Below are 19,098 nucleotides of genomic sequence, written 5' to 3' on the forward strand. Positions count from 1 at the left end.
TCCCCAGTATAAACATCTGATGTGTGAAATAGAAGATAGATAAAAGGTGTCAATAAAACAGGAAAATCAAAATTGTTCAGCAGCTAATACTCTTAATCCTGAGGCCTGCTGTATGAGCTCTGCTCCATGTGAGGGCAATGCCAGCTCTCCAGCTTTAGAAGAGCTGCATCCCAATTACTTCATATGATATCAGTCCCACCCAAGGCAATGCAGGCTGTCCCTCCTGTTCCCTGTATTCTCCTACTGATTAGTTCAGAATTCCATAAAGTGCATTCAGTCAACAGACATGAAACCGCCTTATGTTCTATATTGGTGTCGTCAGTGCTGGTAAAGATTTATTTATCCCTCTTTAAAAATCTGAAAGCAACTGGAAATGTCTCAACTTCTGTATCACATTGTTCTGTTTTGCCCTTTTAATTGCAGAGAAGCCTGCTGTCTTCATGAAGTCCTTGGATGATGTTTTTGGTGAGGAGCGGGGTGTGATTAAATTGGAATGCGAAGTCTCTAAAGAGAAGGTCAAACCAGTGTGGAAGAAGGACGGTGTTGTGCTCACTTCTGGCAACAAGTATGAGCTGGTACAGTCTGGGAAGACCCTATATCCCCTTATCCATGACTTCGAGAAGTCAGATGCAGGTTTCTATACCTGTGATATTGGCACTGATGTTGCCAAATCAAAGGTCGGCATTCAGGGTAAGTACTGTGGAAAGTAAAGGAGTGCTGAAAGCACATTCAGTGTGGTCACTATGTCTTACACCTATTCCCCCACGAGCCTTAATAGTTTCTACAATAGAAGTGTATTACTGCAATTTAGCACAGTGATGTCTGGAAAATTCCCATTGCTTTTGATGTAAATGTATCTCATTTTGCCATGAAAATCACCAAACACATCAAGAATGTCCTGGAAATGTTTCCTTTCTAAACATCCCTAAAATGGAGAAATGGTTTGAACACCAATTGGGGTAGGATGGTAACAAATGAGCTAATAGAAACATTTAATTTCTTGTCATAGGCAAAACCCTTTTTCTCACGCAGCATCCTAGAGTTGTCCTCTCTGTTAGGTTGTTCCCTCTGTAGCTCATTGAATCTTCATTCTGCTCCATGGACTGAGCTGCTCTAATTGTAGTTCTTCCAGAGCAAAGCCAAGAGATTCACGTCTCTTTTTTTTTATAGCTTTCTGGTAATTCTGAGTGGAGAATGTCTTAGAGAATACATCAGTAAGGAATGCAGCCATGTTCTGCAAATCCTGAGTTAAAACACCAGTACTGCTACTCATGTCAGTCACAAATGCCTTTTCTCCATATAAACCTCATACTAACGTATCTCTTACCTTCCAGAGCTGAATAGTGGCATTACCAAACGGCTGAAAAACACTGAAATCCAGGAGGGAGAAGATTGTACTTTTGAATGCATTCTGTCCCATGAAAGCATTGATGAGTTCAAGTGGACACTGAATGGAAGCAGAGTGGAAAGTGGTGGGCGATTTAAAGCTTCTAACGTGGGTTGGAAATATACTCTCATTATCAAAAGTGTGACTCCTACTGACGCTGGGGAAGTTGTTTTTTACTGCCCGTGGTCTAACCTCCAAAGCCTCTCTGTCTGTGAAAGGTAATGAGATGGGAGAGATTCTGGGGTCTGATTCCTTCAACTGTCTTCTGATAAGATTGTCGTGAGAGCTAACTCATAATATGGTTAAAGTGAATAGCAACCTTCTACTTGAACCTCGAAGCACTGAGAATTTCTCTTAAAAATAAGTAAAAGGACAAAACATTTTACACAAATGTGAGAACTACCCAAAGCACTGGGGTAGTGTTGGAAATGGGCATCTCACTACAGCTTGTTCCATTAACAGTAAATCAGGAATGCTCTGTTGAGGGAACTGTGGGAGCAAATATCCTCTAAGTATAAGCTGAAGGGATGGCCTTCACATCATCTAGCTGTACAACAAATTCCTATCTAGAGCATGTGCATCTGAGAGCATCATCCGAGGCTCCCAGTGTGATGAGTGGAGAGAAGAGAGAGGCAGTTTTCAGACATGGTTCATCATCCTCAATTGGGTAGATTTAAGAGAGAATAAATGTTGCCTTGAATTCTGTTGTCTGTACTTTGCAGATTACTGCTGGCTGTAGGATGGCCTCTGTTGCAAGTGCCTCTCTAACTTATCTCCAGCATGTAAATGCGTGTATTTTGAGAGAGGCATCCTACCCTAAGTGTATGTTACTCAAAAAGCATGTTTTCTTCCAGGAAAACCTACTGAGGTTTCAAAACAGCTGGAGGATAAGACAGCAGCAGCAGGGCAGGACATCAGCCTGAGCTGTGAGCTGTCAAAACCGGATTTGAACATCAGGTGGTACAAGGATGGCAAAGCAATCAGAAAAAGCCAGAAGTACGACTTGCAGCAGGAGGGAAGTGGGGCCATTCTGATCATCCATGACTCTACTGCCAAGGACAGTGGGGAGTACCCCTGTGAGACAGAGGACTCTGAAACAAAAGCCAGGGTCACTGTGCAAGGTGAGTTGAAAAGCACACTGGGGATGGCATGTAGAGAAGTCGAGGTAAATATCTGCAGCCTGTGGGTGATGTTTTTCTCTTCTGTTTCTTTGAGCAGGATCAGTTCTTAGTTTTCAGAAAATACGATGGATTAAAATCTTTTCCTTAAAATAATCTGGAAACTGAATGATTCTCCAGTGTGATGTGGATCTGGGCAGCCTGGTCTGGTGGTTGGTGGCCCCTTGACAGGGGGTTTAAAACTAGATACTCTTTGAGGTCCTTTCCTACTCAGGCCACTCTATGATTCTGTGATCATTCTATGGTTCTATGATCTTGGTTGTTAGTGAGCCAAGAAAAGATGGCAATCTGAATTAGTCTATATTGAATATGTGTAATCAAAACTATATGCAGTTTATCAGATGAGATCCTACCAGCGCATGTATAATGGTATTGAACTTTCCAAGCCAACCAGCCAAATAAACAACAACAGACCCCAAAAGCCCAACAACCAGAAAACAAGAAATGTTCATATCCCAGTGTTTTTGTTAAGTTCAGTGCTCAAGCAAGCAGGAGGGAAGAGCTCCTTCCCCTCTACTCCACACTGGTGAGGCCGTATCTGAAGTAGTCTGCTTATGTCTTCTACTCCCCAGTACAAGAGAGACACAGAGCTGCTGCAGAGTCCACTGCAGGGCCACCAAGAAGATACAGAAGTTAGAGCAACTCTGCTATCAGGAGAGGCTGAGGGAGATAGGGGTGTCCAGCTGGAGAAGGGGAGGAAAGTTCAGATTTTGGAAACCACCACATCAGCTTTAACGGAGTGAACCAGTTCCAAAATCTGTGTTCCAAAAGCACTGCTAAATAGCCCCTGTGACTCCTCGAGCTTGCTACAATAAAAGAACAACACATGGGGTTGTTTAAACGTTGAGGCCAATGCATCCCATTCCTATGGGAGGTAGTGATATGTGGAGGAACTCAGTACAACAGGGTACCTTTGGAAAAGCATGTATAAAACATTAATTGCATCAATCAACAAAATGTATAAGTGAATAACTGTTCAAATCCATTTAGTGCATTTCTTACTTCTATCACGTTTTTAATTCTCATTATAATACCAATAGAAAAGAAGAAAAGCACTTTTTCAGCAGTCAGTTTACTACAAAAAGAAAATACTTCATTTAAAGCTTTTGCAGCTCCATCTTATCTGTTTCTTTCTCAAGGATTTGATCATGAATTATACATTCCAGCACAACATGAAATATTTAACTGATGCTCTTCAATTCCTTTTCAGCTTCCCAAACAAAGAAATGAGTTTGAGCACAGGAAAATTTGGGTATACAGCTGTGAATCCACTAACGTCCACAGTAGCTTTCCCCTGTTTAGTGTCCAGATCAATGGGACAGGAGCCTCAAAAGACTTCAGGTTGTCAGCACTGCTCTGTGTGCTGTAATTACAGGAGAAATGTGGATGGATTTTGCAAGTATGAGTTTAGGCTTGATGCTCTGAAAATATTCCTGTAGATTTCTAAAGGCTAGGAGGGAAATATATGAGGAAAAAGGAGTGTAATGACTATTACTAATGCAGTGAAGCTATTCTCTTGTTCCAGAATTTCTTCATGCTGTCAGGAAGGTCACAGCACTGTAGTGGGACACCAAGCAGTCAGGGAGGCTACACTCTCAATGTCCTGGACTCCTTGCCCATACTGTGCGTCTACAATGCTAGTTAATCCCTAGTGCTGTGCTGAAGAGGTCTGACGTGAAGCAGAGATAATTCAGGTCAGGAGTTGTAAGTGATTGCATTCAATTTAATTTTAATAAGTGCGCATAAGATTATAACTGGATAGAAATAGAAGGTTGATACTATATAGCTATATACAATATCATTAGCTCTGGCTGTCCAAAGTGTGGAACAGTTATTGATCAGCTGGTATTGCCTTTGAGGAAAAGGACAGAGATCTCTCCTAGATTTCATTTAAGGGCTGACCACTAAGGCAGCATCTCTTTCTGGAGATCACTCCGTTGTGGCAAGACTCAACCTTTTCCATCTTGTCTGAAGGCCTCAGAGTTGATGAGTTTTTCCCATAGATCCCATCTGATTATTTATTTACAACTGTTCTTGTGTTATTCCAACTGTACATTACTGTTCTTGTATTATTCTAATCATACATAACTATTCTTGCCTTATTCCAACTGTACATCTGACTGCACAGGGTTCAGTGTAAGTAATGCCCAGAAACCTGAACTTGAGGTACACTTGGGAATTCTCACTGAAATCCCAGCTGATTATTTTTTCCTCTGCAAGATTTCTTGGTATGTTCTTCTTCTTTTCATTCAGAGCCAGGAAGACTGAAGGAGCAAGCTCTTACCTTAGCTTTTGTTGACTTCCACATTTCTCCTCAGGTGGACCAGATTATAGTTAATGAAGAAAGTGACATTAAAACTTCCTCATAGCTTTCTCTGAACTAAATCCAAAGTGTATCTTGTGCAACAGTTGGCTTTACTTCACCTCTTTCTTCCTAACTATAGATATATTAAGAATGTGTCTGTTTGCATCTGCTTTCCAGCACATTTGTTTGTCTGGCTGTCAATACATTGCAGTTTAGATGGCTTGGAAGACATAAATTACATATTTTGCCAGAAATAACAAGAAAGAAAATAGAGTAGATGTTGGATTTCTAGAGTACTAGCAATAACATTTCAGGCAACATCTATCTGACACCTGAAAAATGGGGATGTACTAATAATTTGTGAAAGGCCATTAATCTGCTGTGCTTGCAGGCAGTGGATTTTTGTGGGTGCAGTGCAGCACATCCTCTATGTACCATCTGTTCCTCAGAACAGGTTCACTATAAAGTGAGATGAAGTTGTTCTGGCATGGTGTTTCAAATACAGATGCTCTCAGAGGCAGCTGGGTAAAGGAGGAGGTTCCTATCAGCAATTAATTGGTTACATTAATCTTAGAAGGTATTCTGTCTTTTATGTGTGAAAGGGGGGTGGGGGATCATGGACTACAGTCTATGAATATACTACTGAAGCAGTGCGTTTCTATATGAACTCGGAGGACATCAAGTCAGGCCTTGTTTTGAGTTATACTTGGATGAGGTGATTGGGATAGTGCCTGATGTTATGAGTGTGTCATTCTCTGCAAATCTGTGGGTTCATTTCCAGGGGAAAGATGAAAATCAAATGTAGCACCTCCTGATTGTGTACAGTGTAATGCTGACTTGTGCTGCATCTGTGTTTTCAGTAAGATAAATGCAATAGTTTTGCTGTTTGCTAGCTAGCATTTTAAAGATAATTCTGGATTTGGATACACCTTTTTTCAGATGTTCCATACAGAAATGCGCTAACAAATTCATTGAGCCATATCCAGTATAATTTGTTCAAATCTACTGACATGAGCGTAGCCATTCTCTTTCACTATTTTACTTACCTTCTACAGCAATTCTTCTTCTGTTAAAGAAAACGTATTCTTGTTGTTCTGGCTGTCTGTATGTATGGCAATTGCACTTCCTTCTGTTTTGGTTTGTTTGTTTGTTTTGCCCGAATGTCGCACATCTGAGAGCCTAATTGCAACAGTAAATCCTCTAACTAATGTGTTGTTTTTGTAATAACTCGTAGGCTTTCTGGTTGTAAATCTTTCCATTCCAAGGCAGTAATATTCCACAATACTCTTGGAAGTCTGTGAAACAGAGACTACCAAAACAGGTTTTAGTTTCTTGGCATAACTAAAGCGATGAGATACTTTTCTAGGTTTCCTCTAGCCTTCTAAATTGATTTCTTCTGCAGATAAAGGGTGGGGGCAGTGGAGAGTTGGTTTAAATTAAACTGGATGTGATTTCAGTGATTTGACAGTTACCTTTTGAATAACAGAATTACAGCTGGATGGCAAAATGCCTCTTGGTGGCATCGCAGCTGTGATTATCCAGCTAACATAGCTGTCTATCCGAGGGAGTTCACAACAATTTGCCCTTGAGCCGAGCCGGGGCCGCCCGGGCAATGCGCAGCAGTGCCAGCAGATGGCACTCGTGGAGCGCAGCAGCTCCGGAGCTTCTTGCAAAGGAGAAGAAAATTCTGTCGCTCTGTGCCGGGCTCAGGGCTGGGCTCGGTTCACCGCTGGGAGAGAGCCGGGGTTCCCAGACGGTGCCAATGGCGTTAGGCCGTGTATTTTAATATAGATCGTCTGGTTCTGGGCAGATCGTCTGCCTGGGCAATGCCTTATCAGGCCTTTCTGAGAGTTCATAACATAGTGTGAGCAACTGAACAGGCTGGTAGCCCTTCCAACCAGTGGTTTTATGGTTCTCTTTACTACCTTAAGGAAATAAGGAGAGAACTGTTAGACTTTCATAGGCTATAACTACAAATGCTTGGCTTTGTGTACTCTCTGCTTTGATCTCATTTTCTTAAAATTTGCTTAATTAATACAAGATTTGTAGAATTTAAGTTATGAAATATAATAGTATATGAAGTTTAAGAATATGATTTACCTACAATTTATTTTTTATTATGAGAATTTCTGTTCTTTTCTTCCTAGAATAAACTTCAGGAAAAAAAACATTTATATTAAATGTAGATTCATTACTAAGTAGAATGTTTACAAGCATTTAAGGTTCATGGAGGATACTGATGTGATGATCCACAATTTAAAACCTATGCACACAATGACACAGAAGCCAGTTATTCCTATAGATACGAAAATAAGGCATGTTCTCTGTATAATTCAGGCTCTGCTAAAATATGCACAGTGTTCCTGAGAATTTTCTATAAGTAATGCCTATGAGAGACAATTGATAATCCTCCAGAAACAGGCTTTAGCTGAAAATTACAGGACCATTAGGAGTGTAGAATCCTGTGTTGAAAGTAGACACATCGGTCTTGCTCTTTGTAGATTAGCATAGTGCCTTTTAAGTCAACCATTAATACCTTATTAAAATATTTACTACTGTTTTGCACACATACTTGAGAGCATTTGTGTCTTTCCAATAACCAGCATTGTTTCTTTATGGATTTCTGTGCACAACAGCATAGGTCTGTTTTAATCCTGTTTTATGGATACAGGAGTTCAAGCTCAGATAAATGGGGAAAACCACTTGGCAGAAATGGGGACTGTGGGTGGCCCTTCTGAACACCAGCTCAGTACCAGGTGCAGTGTAAGTGACCAAAGGCCAGTGAGCTTTAATCCAACAGTGCTATCATCAACCAAGCCACCTCTTTGCTGTGGGAGAACAACCATAAGGATGCAGTGTGACAGACACTCCCAAGCCTTTTGCAGGGGCTCTGGGAGTTAAAAGGGTCCTTTGAGCCCAGGAGATACTGTGCTATTCCCACTGTGCCCTTTCATAGACTTATAGAATCACAAGGTTGGAAAGGACCTACAAAATGATCTTTCCAGTGGGAAAAGCTGTCAAGTTGAAGGTTTAACTGGAGAGCTCTGTCTGTCTTGTAGTTACTGTCTCCAAGGAATGTTTCTTACACATCTCCAAGACAGCAAGGTGCTGGGGCAGCAAGGCAAGCAGGGAAGAGAATGATGAGCAACACTGTGGTAGTAGAAAGGTCTGAGTATACGGCGTGGGAGAACAGCTTGTCCACTCCAGCATGGTGAAATGCAATGTCCAGTTGTTCCCTGTCTGTGAATACAGAGTTGTAGTTGACTACATAAAGTCATTTAATTTCATTTCCCCGTCCCAGGAATGTAGCTGTTCTGTCTGTACAAAATGTCCTTAGGTATCAAGATGTATTTGTGTCCCCCAGCTTCTGTTTATGTTCAGAGCTCATTCCCTTTTGGTAATTTGATGTTGTCAACTGTGCTTTTATTTGTGAATAGCATGATTTTTGAGAACACCAAAGGTATTAAAGAACAAAGTTCATGTGGTTATTATATTATGCTCATTTTTAGGCTATGGCTATGTTGCAGAAAAAGTCACCCCCTTCCATAGACTTCAAAGCTGAGCACATGTTCTACAGTGAAGATGCAGGTGCCCAAGTAAAAGCCATCTTGGAGGGATGGAAGGCTACCCTCAGGTGGGAGCCTGATGGCAGTGTGGATGTCTGCTGCCCAGGTCCTGACCTGCTTGTGCCAGTTGTTGCCCAGGGCAGAGCTGAGGGCAAGTGCAGTGCTGGTTGCCTGTGAAATACCACTGTTACTGGCAAATTTGCTGTAAGGTCACTCTTTCAAAGTACCCTTTTTTTCTTCCAAACATAAGCTCATGGATTATCAAGATATTTTGTTTAAGTATTCCTCTCTCTTTCTGTTTCTCCCTCAAAAAAACAAACAACAACAACAACAAAAAAAACAGCCTTCCTAGAACCAAATTCAAAACAATCAAATGGAATTGTTGAGTAGAAGTATCTCTTCCTGATGCATTTTGATGATGTATTTGTAAGGGTTCAGATTTGTTAGCAACTTTCAGTGGTATCTTAAAACTCATTTCCTTCAAAATCATTGCTTCTCAGTTAGACATGGTCATTTGTGTTGGTTGATATTTTAATTATTTTTATTTTTTTGTTTGTTTGTTTAATCTTTCTCACAGATGCATGAGGCTAATACTAAATCTTGTAGAACAGAATATAGTAACGGCCATGGTATAGAGCAATGCAGATGGAGTCCTGTCTCATGTTGCTGAAAATTAATCATTTATGGCTACTACTACTTGAGACTTGCATGAGATTGCTGTGAGACAGGCCAAGAACATTGGTTCAGCAGCTTCTCTTGGCCTGTTAACCAGTGATAAGCATGACAGGCACACCAGAGGCAGCAGGTTTGGTTGCAGCCTGGAGCAGCTGGTGATCCGGCTGGTAGGAGCCCAGCTGTGCCAGGCAGGGGCTGGGTGGCATGGCCTGGGGCTGACTCCTCCTGACCTGTGCTGGGGTGGGAACAGGGACGGGAATAGTTCAAGGGAGAATTTTAATCTGCATAAAATAGGGACAATTTTAAGAATAAGAACCTGTGTTCATAATTTCATTCCCATGAGTGCCTCTTTGCTCATAAATATCTCCTATTTGCATGGAATTGTTTATTGTAATAGCTCTGGTGTTTAGAAGGTACAAATAACATTTCCACTGGGAATAAAGAAGTGTCTTCTCTGACATCTCTAATATCTGCCTTGTCTACTTTTGAACTAAGGAGAAGTATTTTGAGAGTAATTTTTAAATACTTTTCAACAGCTAATGGGAATTCAGGCTTTGATGTATGAGGGATCATCTCAGTGGTCCATTTGCAATATCAGCTTAGAAAAGATGATTCCCAGCACAGCACCCAGCTCTGCTGTGGTGCAGCCCAGTCCCTTCCTCACACTTCTGGGGGCTGTGGCCTCTCCACTGGACCACTGGACTGTACGTGCTCTGTGCCCCCAGTGAGGGATAACTGTACTGAAAGGGGGAGGACAGAAACTCTGAGCCTTTGCTCAGCTGAATGGAGACTGCAGCAGCCTGTGCAGAAAGAAGGCAGTGTGCAGGAGTTGTATTTGTGTGCTGTGAGGTGGACCAGAAGTGTTGCTGGGCACTGTTCAGGGTTGATTTGCATCATGATACCAGCTATTTGGCAGTTAGCTTCAATGAACCATTTCTCTGCTGTTGTCTGTTGGTTTAAACTGCAATACTGAATGAAGAAATTGTCTAGTAAATTTATTTATTAGGCCTTTCAAAGCCTAATAACAAAATATGTCAGGCATTAATTTACCTGGAAAGATAATCAGAGACCTTTCATCTGGAGCAGGCAGTCTTGACAGTGTAAAGTTAATGGGTTATGAAACGAGAAGCTAAGAGGCTGCACAGCTTCAGTCTCTCTAAGGTCCTCTTTGCTGTGAGCAGCACAAGTATGCTGTGTGCCTCTAGAAACACTGCCCAGCCTTCCCCCCTCCTCCACCCCCCACAGCCAATGACAACTTCGGTGGCAGCAGAACTTTTGCTGGCCTGTACAAAGCGGGGGAATTTCCTGAGGTGCCTTTTAATCCACATGGCTCTGACATTTCTTGTCCAGTTTCTGAGCTGTGGGTCCCAGCTGGAGGAACACAGTGCAGTGCGAAGAAGAATTCAGGAGCTGGAGAGATGGGGGCATGGGGTGGCTACTAGGAGGTCAGGGTTCTTACTTCAGACGGGTGGGTGCAGTGTCCATGCAGCCCCAAGCACATAGTGCCCATTGCACTGCATAGCCATGGGGTTCACTGACAGAGCACCAAGGAGCATAGCTGCTGAGATGCATGAAGGCATGCAGTCTCCTCACAGCAAGGTTAAGTGGCACTATGCTTTAGCTTCTTAACTTTACAGTCAGATTAGTGGCTCAGAGGCCCTTAGTGTTTGCTAGACAGAAGCAGAGATTTTTCAGGGCTGCTGTGTACCACACTGTATCCCTTAATGAGCAAAAGCTGCCTGAATCGTTTTGTATATGGGTCCTATCAGTTTAAATGCCACAAGAGTATCTCTGATGTCAGGATCATTGGATCCAGGACTTCTCCCTACAGCAACCCCAACTGCTCCAGCAGTGATATGCACTGTGTAGCCCCTGTTCTCCTGCCACCCCTATGTGTGGTGTCAGCCCCATCCCTGATAGCACCTCATGAGCCCAGATTGGCCATCACCTCCTGCCTCATCTGGGGCCTGTCCTCAGGGGAAGTGCTCTCACCCAGTGCCTTGCTAGGGATGCTCAGTGGTGCCATGACAATGGCTCTGGGCTTCAGTGCCAGCCTATTTAAGGAATGTATTATCTACTTTGGTAATTGGAAGTGTAATGTATTCACTCCCTGCACAGCACAGCTGATGGCTTCATTTGTCACATTCCTTTCTGTGGTTTACGCGGCTGTCACAGTGCAAATAAACCGATTACATTTCTTCAACATTGCTTTCACAAGGCTAGGCTGTGTGATGTGTAAATCAGTAAACAGAGGATGTCTGACTGCTCTCTTATCTTCTGTGGAGCCTCTTTTGATTAGTCTGGATACAGGAGCTAAAACAGGTGTGGAGGCTGTGAGTTGGGTGTGCTTTCTCTTGGAGGAAAAATAGCTGTGTAATGCTGTGGGTGTGCAGCATATGGGAAGAAGTGAAATATGTTGTGTTAAATGAGCCCTACTTCAGCTAGAGGAGATAGCCCAGTTCCAGCTGCTTCTTATGCCAAATCTAAAGGACACAAACATGACATTTTAAAATATGGAATATCTTAAAGAAACAGGAGCAAGATAATATAAAGTGAGGTAAAATAACATATAGATCAGGAACAACAATCCACAGGCCAGATGCAGCCCATGGAACATAGTATAACTATGGAGTTAGAGAAAAATTTCTGCTTTGTTCTGTGTGCTTATACCTCAGGAATGAGAGAAACACTCTGCCCAAGCGTTTGTTAGAAGCAGTGTATGACTGATGGAGCCTTCCATTAAGAGTGTTTCTGAAAATGTATTACCATCAGACCATTCTCTGTATTAAATCAATATTTAAACATTCTTTCTCCCTTCTCCAGAGAGTTTTCTCTATTTAAAAAACAAACAAACAAAAACAAACAAAAAAAACAAAAAACACCAATGGGAAATTAGTTGATAGTGATCTTATTTTATATGTTCATTTTTCTGTATCTGCAGCACATCAGAGAGCATGTAATGGGCAGCTTTGCTTTCCATTAGCAGTCTGATGAACCGTGCTTGCCAGATGTGTTAGGTCTGGCCTGCAGGTGAGTCCTGCACCCAGTGGGACCAAGCAGTGAGTAGTGCGTGGGCCAGGAGCTGTGCTTCTGTATGAAGTGTCTGCTCAGCCTTTCGCTTTGGAGTTACACTTTCTTTGTGGACGTTATTTCACCTTCACTGAAAGGTACACTGAAAGTAGTGATAGCTCTGCAGATATCATTGGAGTTAAAGCTTGAGACAGCTCTGCTGAGTTCAGTAAAAGCTGATCTATAATATTGAGAGGGGTATGTCACTTTCCTGCACTGCTCACAGTGCTTTTCTTTGATTACTGCTAAGACTCCTGGCTCCATTGTCCATTAGCTGACATGTTTGTTTCCTCCCATTTGTACTCTCACTTTGCTGAAGTCTGATCACTTTCTGCAAGCAGATGAACTTCTGAATACAGAGGTCTGATGAGATTTGAGCAGAATGATCTCAGAAACTGTTGCAATCAGAAATGTAAAAATTCTTTCTGCTCAATAAAATCTCATGGATATTGCCTAAAATCCTATAAAACCTGTGAGATTAAAAATGGGACTTCTCTGGCCTCTTCCCCTCTCTTGTAACCAGACTGGTCTGGGTGTGCCAGATCTGACTGCTGGTTCTCATGAGGATCTCAGATACCCCAACTCAGTCTCTTTTCACAGAATCACGGAATGACCCGGGTTGGAAGGGACCTCAAGGTTCATGAAGCTCCAACCCCCCTGCCTGGCAGGGCCACCAAACTTCCACATTTACTAGATCAGGTTGCCCAGGACCCCGTCCAAGCTGGCCTTGAACACCTCCAGGGACGGGGCATCAACAACCTCCCTGGGCAGCCTGTTCCAGGATCTCACCACTCTCCTAGTAAAGAACTTCCCCCTAACATCCAACTTGAATCTTCCCTCTTTTTCAACTTAAAACCATTTTCCCTTGTCCTGCTATTAGTGGTCCTTTCAAAGAGTTTACTCCCCTCCTGGTTACAGGTTCCCTTCAGGTATTGAAAGGCTGCAATGAGGTCACCCCGCAGCCTTCTCTTCTCCAGGCTGAACAAACCCAACTCCCTCAGCCTGTCCTCATAGGGGAGGTGCTCCAGCCCCCTGATCATCTTTGTGGCCCTCCTCTGGACCCTTTCCAAAATCTCCATGTCTTTTTTGTACTGAGGGCTCCACACCTGGACACAGTACTCCAGATGGGGCCTCACATGAGCAGAGTAGAGAGAGATAATCACCTCCCTATCCCTGCTGACCACCCTTCTCCTGATGGAGCCCAGGATACCATTTGCTTTCCAAGCTGCCAGAGCGCACTGCTGGCTCATGTTGAGTCTCTTGTCCATCAGGACCCCCAGGTCCTTCTCTGCCGAGCTGCTCTCAAGGACCACTCCTCCCAGCCTGTACAGGTGCCTGGGGTTCTTCTGGCCCTAGTGCAAAACGTTGCACTTTGCTGTGTTGAACCTCATTAGGTTCACCCGGGCCCACCTTTCAAGTCTGTCAAGGTCCCTCCAAATGGCATCCCTTCCTTCCTCCATGTCAACCGTACCACTCAGCTTGGTGTCTTTTGTGCTAATCCTGTACAGTCCATCTTTTTCTACTTGACTACCTGCCTCTGCATCCTGCCTGCATAGAGCATTGCTCTTGAGCACACAGTTCACGCTATAGAAGAGAGCTAGGTTCAGCTTGTGGGATTTGATGAATGCAGTCTGGAGAGATGCTGCAGTGCTTTCACGTGGCTCCTTGTGACTCTCCTTCTCTTCTCCAGCTGCCAAGGAAGCAATGAGTGGAGAGAGGAGTCCTAGAGTGCCTTGGCCCCCTGCTGGGTGCGAATTCCAGAAGGTGGGGATTGTTGCTCTTCCTTGTGCTCTTTGGTTACTTGTACCTCAGCATTCAGAACTTGAAGTGCCCCTCCCAGCAGATGAGGGGCGGTGCTGCTCTGGCTGTGGGACTGTCTGCAGGGTTAGCAGCGTCCAGTGAAGTGCTGGGGTGTGTGAAGTTCTCTCAGTGAAAAAAATCAGCCTTCTGCACTTTTGTGCTGAATATTAACCACGTTTCTGATCATCATAGTTCTGAATCCTACATCTTGTCTCAAAATAAGAAAGCAACAAGTTATTGTTTAAACCGAAGTAAGTAAATAAAATAGAAGCTCTTGCTATGGAAAGAACACTTTTGTTCATTCTCCATAATGCATCTTTTCCTGCTAAGATTAAAAGGGTTTTATGTATCTTCTTCACTTTTCCTTGTGAATTGCCTTTCTCAGGGTCACAAGCTATTTACATATGTATATATATGGGAGGAGGGAAGCACCACTTGTTCTCCAGACATTCACTCTCTTCTCTCATTCCAGGAAATCTCAGCCATGCTTTGCATTTTAGGAACAACAACAGATTTCCAGGAATATTGCAGTGAGTAAAGAGTTTCTTACCTCCATAGACTTTGAGGGCACTGGGTTGCCTATGGTCCTGCTCAGCCAGTATCCCATGCACTGGGTTGTTTTCTGTGACTTGGTTCTCCTTTTTGGAATCATAGAATCCTTAGAGTTGGAAAGGATTTCTGAAGGCCATCTAGTTCAACCCCCCCTGCAGTGAATGAGGAAATCCACAGCTAGATCAGGTTTCCCAGGGCTGTCTCCAGGGATGGGACATTTCCTATCCAGATCCTCTCATTTCCAGCCCCGAGGATTACTGCTCTGAGGCTGCACATCCCACTCATCTACCCATGTGGTATTTCTTCTGGCACATCACTTCGGGTTTTCCCTGAACCTGTGTCCTAAGTATGGTTCTCCTACCCCATGGACTCTGGGCATTGCTCTGTGTGCTCACATCCCAAGTGCTGTGTCTGCATATGCCCCAGAGCCCCCACTGCTCCTGGGCTCCCCTCCAGTGACAGGACAGTGGGGACTTGACTTTGCCATGGATGTGACTGCATCTCACAGGAAGAAGTCCATTCATGCTCCTGTCATGTACAGTGCTAAATAAATTTGGGAGTCGCTCAATAGCTCAACAGAATGACAGCCTTTTTCCTTAAAGATAGATATTGCCTTTAATCAGGTGCTCACTTGCTTTGCTTGAGTAAGCCAAACTCATTCCAAGAACAAAAGGGCTGCCATTGCAATAGCCTGGCTTTTCAATTTCAAACTATCTGCAGATTACAGAATAAATGAAATATTCAGTATACACAAATACTATACAGAATGATATGATACAGACCATTTCATTTTCTTTCATCCTTTTCTAGCTTACTGGCTTTTATGTAATGGGTAGACCTACATCAAAAGCCACGCTCAAGTAAGAACAAACAAATACTTAAAGCACACATTACACATGGCATTCCTAAGCCTTCTGTAAATGATACAGAGTTATTCTTTGAAGAATAGAGAGGCAGTCTAATAAACTTCTCTATGAGACCAGACCATGACACGGTGACAGAGCGGCATTTTTGAGTGCTTGGCATATGTAAGATACCAGCTGCCCTTGGGGGAGAATGTGTATTTGACAACAGAAATAAGGGCAGTCTTTGCTGCTAGGACCCTAGGACACAGTGCAATGTGCATCTTCCAACTCTTTTTAACCGTATCTGTCACTCCTTCAGTAAGGAGATGTGAGCTCCATCTCAGGCAGCACCGCACTGCCAACTTGTCAAGCAATCTCTCATGGTCCTCTTGTAGTATCCCTTACACCTGGGACATGTATTCAGTCTCTGAGGGACTACTTCATTGACTGTCTGTCTCTGCCTGAACATCTTTTCTGCCTGTCAGGGTGCTGGCAGTCTGGGGTATTTCCTGCTGTGACCATGAGATCCTGCTCATCTCCAGGTGGGGGCATATCACTGCAGTCTGACTGCGACCCACTTGCTCTGTGGGTCAGGAGCCAGACATGTATTTAGAGCAGTGTTTGGGAAGGACAGAAGCTCTGGTCAGAAGTGCTATGGGGGACAATACCAGGCCGACTCTCTGAGTATGGGATATACCCTGCAGCTGGAAAACTGACATTCATCCAGAAGGAAAACATCTGAGCAGTTTGCCCAGCCTGTGACACTGGAGGAATGTACACTGCTCAGTGCCTTTGGGACTCAAATGTGATCCATACTGAGTCTGACCAGTGGCTCATCGTGTTGACGCAGAAGCTCTTCTGTTCATATCTTCTGGCTCATTAAGTCCAGACAGTCACTGACTGCAGCCGTAACCCTTCTCTACTTTCATTCCTGTGGGAATCTCTTAGTCAAACATAAAATTTCAGCATTATACAACCAAACTTCATTGTTAGTAAGGCCTGTACAGTAATGCTTATGTTTTCTTAAAATATATGTATGAGTTCTCCCTTATATACACTCATTCCAGTCATTCATAGTTACTATTAATGATTCAGCATTTTTCTGTGGTTTCAGGCTTTCCATGCCACCCATGCTATTTGCCAAACTAAAGTCACTGCTACTTTTTGCACCAGAGACTATGCTACATATCCTGTGGCCAGCCCGCACTGCCATTTAAACCACCTGTTCCCAGTCTGTTCTAGAAGTTTCCCACAATGTCACAATTGCCAATATGAGAAGGATCTCTCTTACAGCACAGCAAAAACTTCAGAGTTTTTATTACAATATTTCAAATGAGAAACAAATCTCTCCAAGTGGGAAGTGACCTCATCCCCTGATCTGAGTCCCCTCTCCCTTGGCACATGGTGGTTCCCTGGGGCATGTCCTTGCCACCAAAGTTCAGCCGATCTTTCTGTATCTCCAGAGACTGTCCCAAAACTACTCATTGCACATTAGTATCAGCTCTCCTTCCAGCATCAAAGTGCAGATGAATCAGCCGGGCTCTTCCTAGGAACTCCCATCTCTCTTCTCACTTCTTAACCAAGTTGAATTTTAGTTCTGATCATGCTTCAGTGTCCACAAAAACGTGATGAAATATCGTTAAGCTGTCTGAAATTGAGTTTTATTTTGCTTTCAGAGGGTACTTTGGAAAATTTTTCTTTATCTTTGTCAGCCTTTGTAAGTAGTTGAATGACAGCTTTACCTGTCTCCTGTGATGCCTTGCAATGTGACATGCTGCCTGTGAAGTGCTTTTCTCAGAACTATTATCCTGTATGGTACAAATCACACACTTTATGCCCAGCACCTCCTCCTACTCATGCCATTTTCTCTTAATGCTAGCAGGTCAGACTGTGTCCTGGATGTTATACCTTGTCTGTTGTGTTCCTTCCACCCAAGATATCTGTTCTCATCTCTGATTCCAGGACCTCAGGTCCATTCTCCCTTGTTCCTGATCATCTGTCCAAAGCACAGCCATTTCTGTGTTTCTTACAGCCTGCATCCCCTCTTTAAATGTTGGGCAACAATATCCATCATCCATTCAGCTGATGTCCTCAGGAAATAATCATACATCTGTGGCCACTTCACATCATTTACCTTCTAACTTTCTAGATATCATTGCTACATTCTCACTAATTCATTTCTTCTACCTTTGTGTAAAAGTGAACATACATATTACGGCATCTCCCTGCTCTTTCCCTTCCTTTCCCCACCATTAATTTCATTTCCCTCAAGCCCAGAGGGAAATGCTGGAAGGATGCACCTTCCTGTGAATGTGCCCATGACTCTCCTAAAGCTTGCCTTGTACCAGTCTCAAGTCCTTCATTTCTTTCCTTTTCTCATTGCATCCTTACATTACTCCCTTAAGAGGGTCCTGGTCACCCAAGTCTCCACATTATGTCTTCACATTTCATCAGTCTTCTTTGATCTGTGCTAGCTGGCATCTAGCATTGTCAGTCCTTTCTGGTTTACTTCTTGTAGTCAGTCCTCCTCTTTTTTGGCTATGACATCTAATGGGTCACCCAGTCTGCTCTGATTTATGGTATCTCTCTCCATAAGAGGTTGTGGAAGTGGCACATAACTCCATAAGTAATCCCATTCATCAGAGCAGAGTCAGAATAATCACCTATTTATCTCCTATTCAATAGACTTGCTACAGCACTCATTATGAATTCATTTAAACTGATGCACAGTGTCCCATTATGCACTAATGGTGATGAGAAACATGACAAAACAAATGCCATTTTAAAATTGGGAAATGAATCTGTTCAGCAAGATGTATAACTATGGCTACTCATGAATTCTTACTCTTGCAGTCTTCTGCAGCACACACCTTGTTGTCTCCTCATACCTGAGCTGTACCCTGCTATGATGCTTCTGGCAGACTTTGATCACAGCTTTGCGGGGAAAAAAAAAGCACACTGGGAGATGATGGCGAAAAGATTTCTTCAGAAAAAGAAGCATGTGTAGAACAACCCCTCCTCTTGTTATGTTGCTGATGCTCTGGGTGCCCCTGTTCATGCCGAATTGTTCTGGAGGTCAGCCCTGGATAGGAGTGTGTCAGAGGCCAGCAGACCCAGCACTGCTCAGGGGGTTCAAGCCTCTGCCAACCTGGTACAGATAGTGGGGCTGCTAGAATGGGGCATGTGTGATCCCCCTTTCCCCACCCTTCTTTCCCCCCCCCCCCAGCCATGTCTAGGCTGTAGGAACAGCAGTGGAGTTGTTGTTGTACCTGTAATGATAGTTCTGACCCTGGATGTCCCACCGCTCACTGGCTGCAGCATCTCCTCTTCAAACTTCTGACTTCTAAGGGCTTTGGTTCATGTGGAAACTTCTCTCAGAGGTCTTGATGAGGAGCAAGTTGGATGCAGTCCCAGAATAGCACCACTAACAAAAGCTCTCACAAACAGCCAACCAAAATGCATCCTGAAGTGAGATCACAGAAATGATGCAAAGCAATCAGATGAGAGACATGGCCATAAAGAGCTGTTAGATTTTTAGAACAGAGCTTCCCTTTGCCTCAGAATAGCAAGAGGATTGCTTTACATGTGCATGTGGCCTTGTAAAATTCCAGTATCTGGGAGTTGTGTGTGTTTAAAACTGCACGAGCAATGCAAGGCGCAGTGTCAGCTTTCAGCTGCATTAAATCAACAGGTGGGTGTGCAGTGCAGGGCCTCCCCAACT

General features: G+C 43.4%; 1 protein-coding gene across 1 annotated transcript in view; it reads left to right on the plus strand.

Moving 5' to 3' along the window:
- The first annotated feature begins 369 nt into the window (after positions 1-369).
- The window catches only part of LOC146760346 (obscurin-like protein 1), a 28,281-nt gene continuing 9,552 nt past the window's right edge, over positions 370-19,098 (plus strand). Inside the window, exons 1-4 of the mRNA XM_085551537.1 lie at positions 370-690; positions 1,335-1,605; positions 2,242-2,508; positions 4,091-4,259. Coding sequence (XP_085407663.1) covers positions 441-690; positions 1,335-1,605; positions 2,242-2,254 — 534 coding nt within the window. The 5' untranslated portion in view covers positions 370-440 and the 3' untranslated portion in view covers positions 2,255-2,508; positions 4,091-4,259. The remainder of the gene's footprint in view (positions 691-1,334; positions 1,606-2,241; positions 2,509-4,090; positions 4,260-19,098) is intronic.

The sequence above is a fragment of the Coturnix japonica genome, chromosome 6 (assembly GCF_054131305.1).
Source record: "Coturnix japonica strain WE chromosome 6, WE-NBRP24, whole genome shotgun sequence".
Lineage (NCBI taxonomy): Eukaryota > Metazoa > Chordata > Aves > Galliformes > Phasianidae > Coturnix > Coturnix japonica.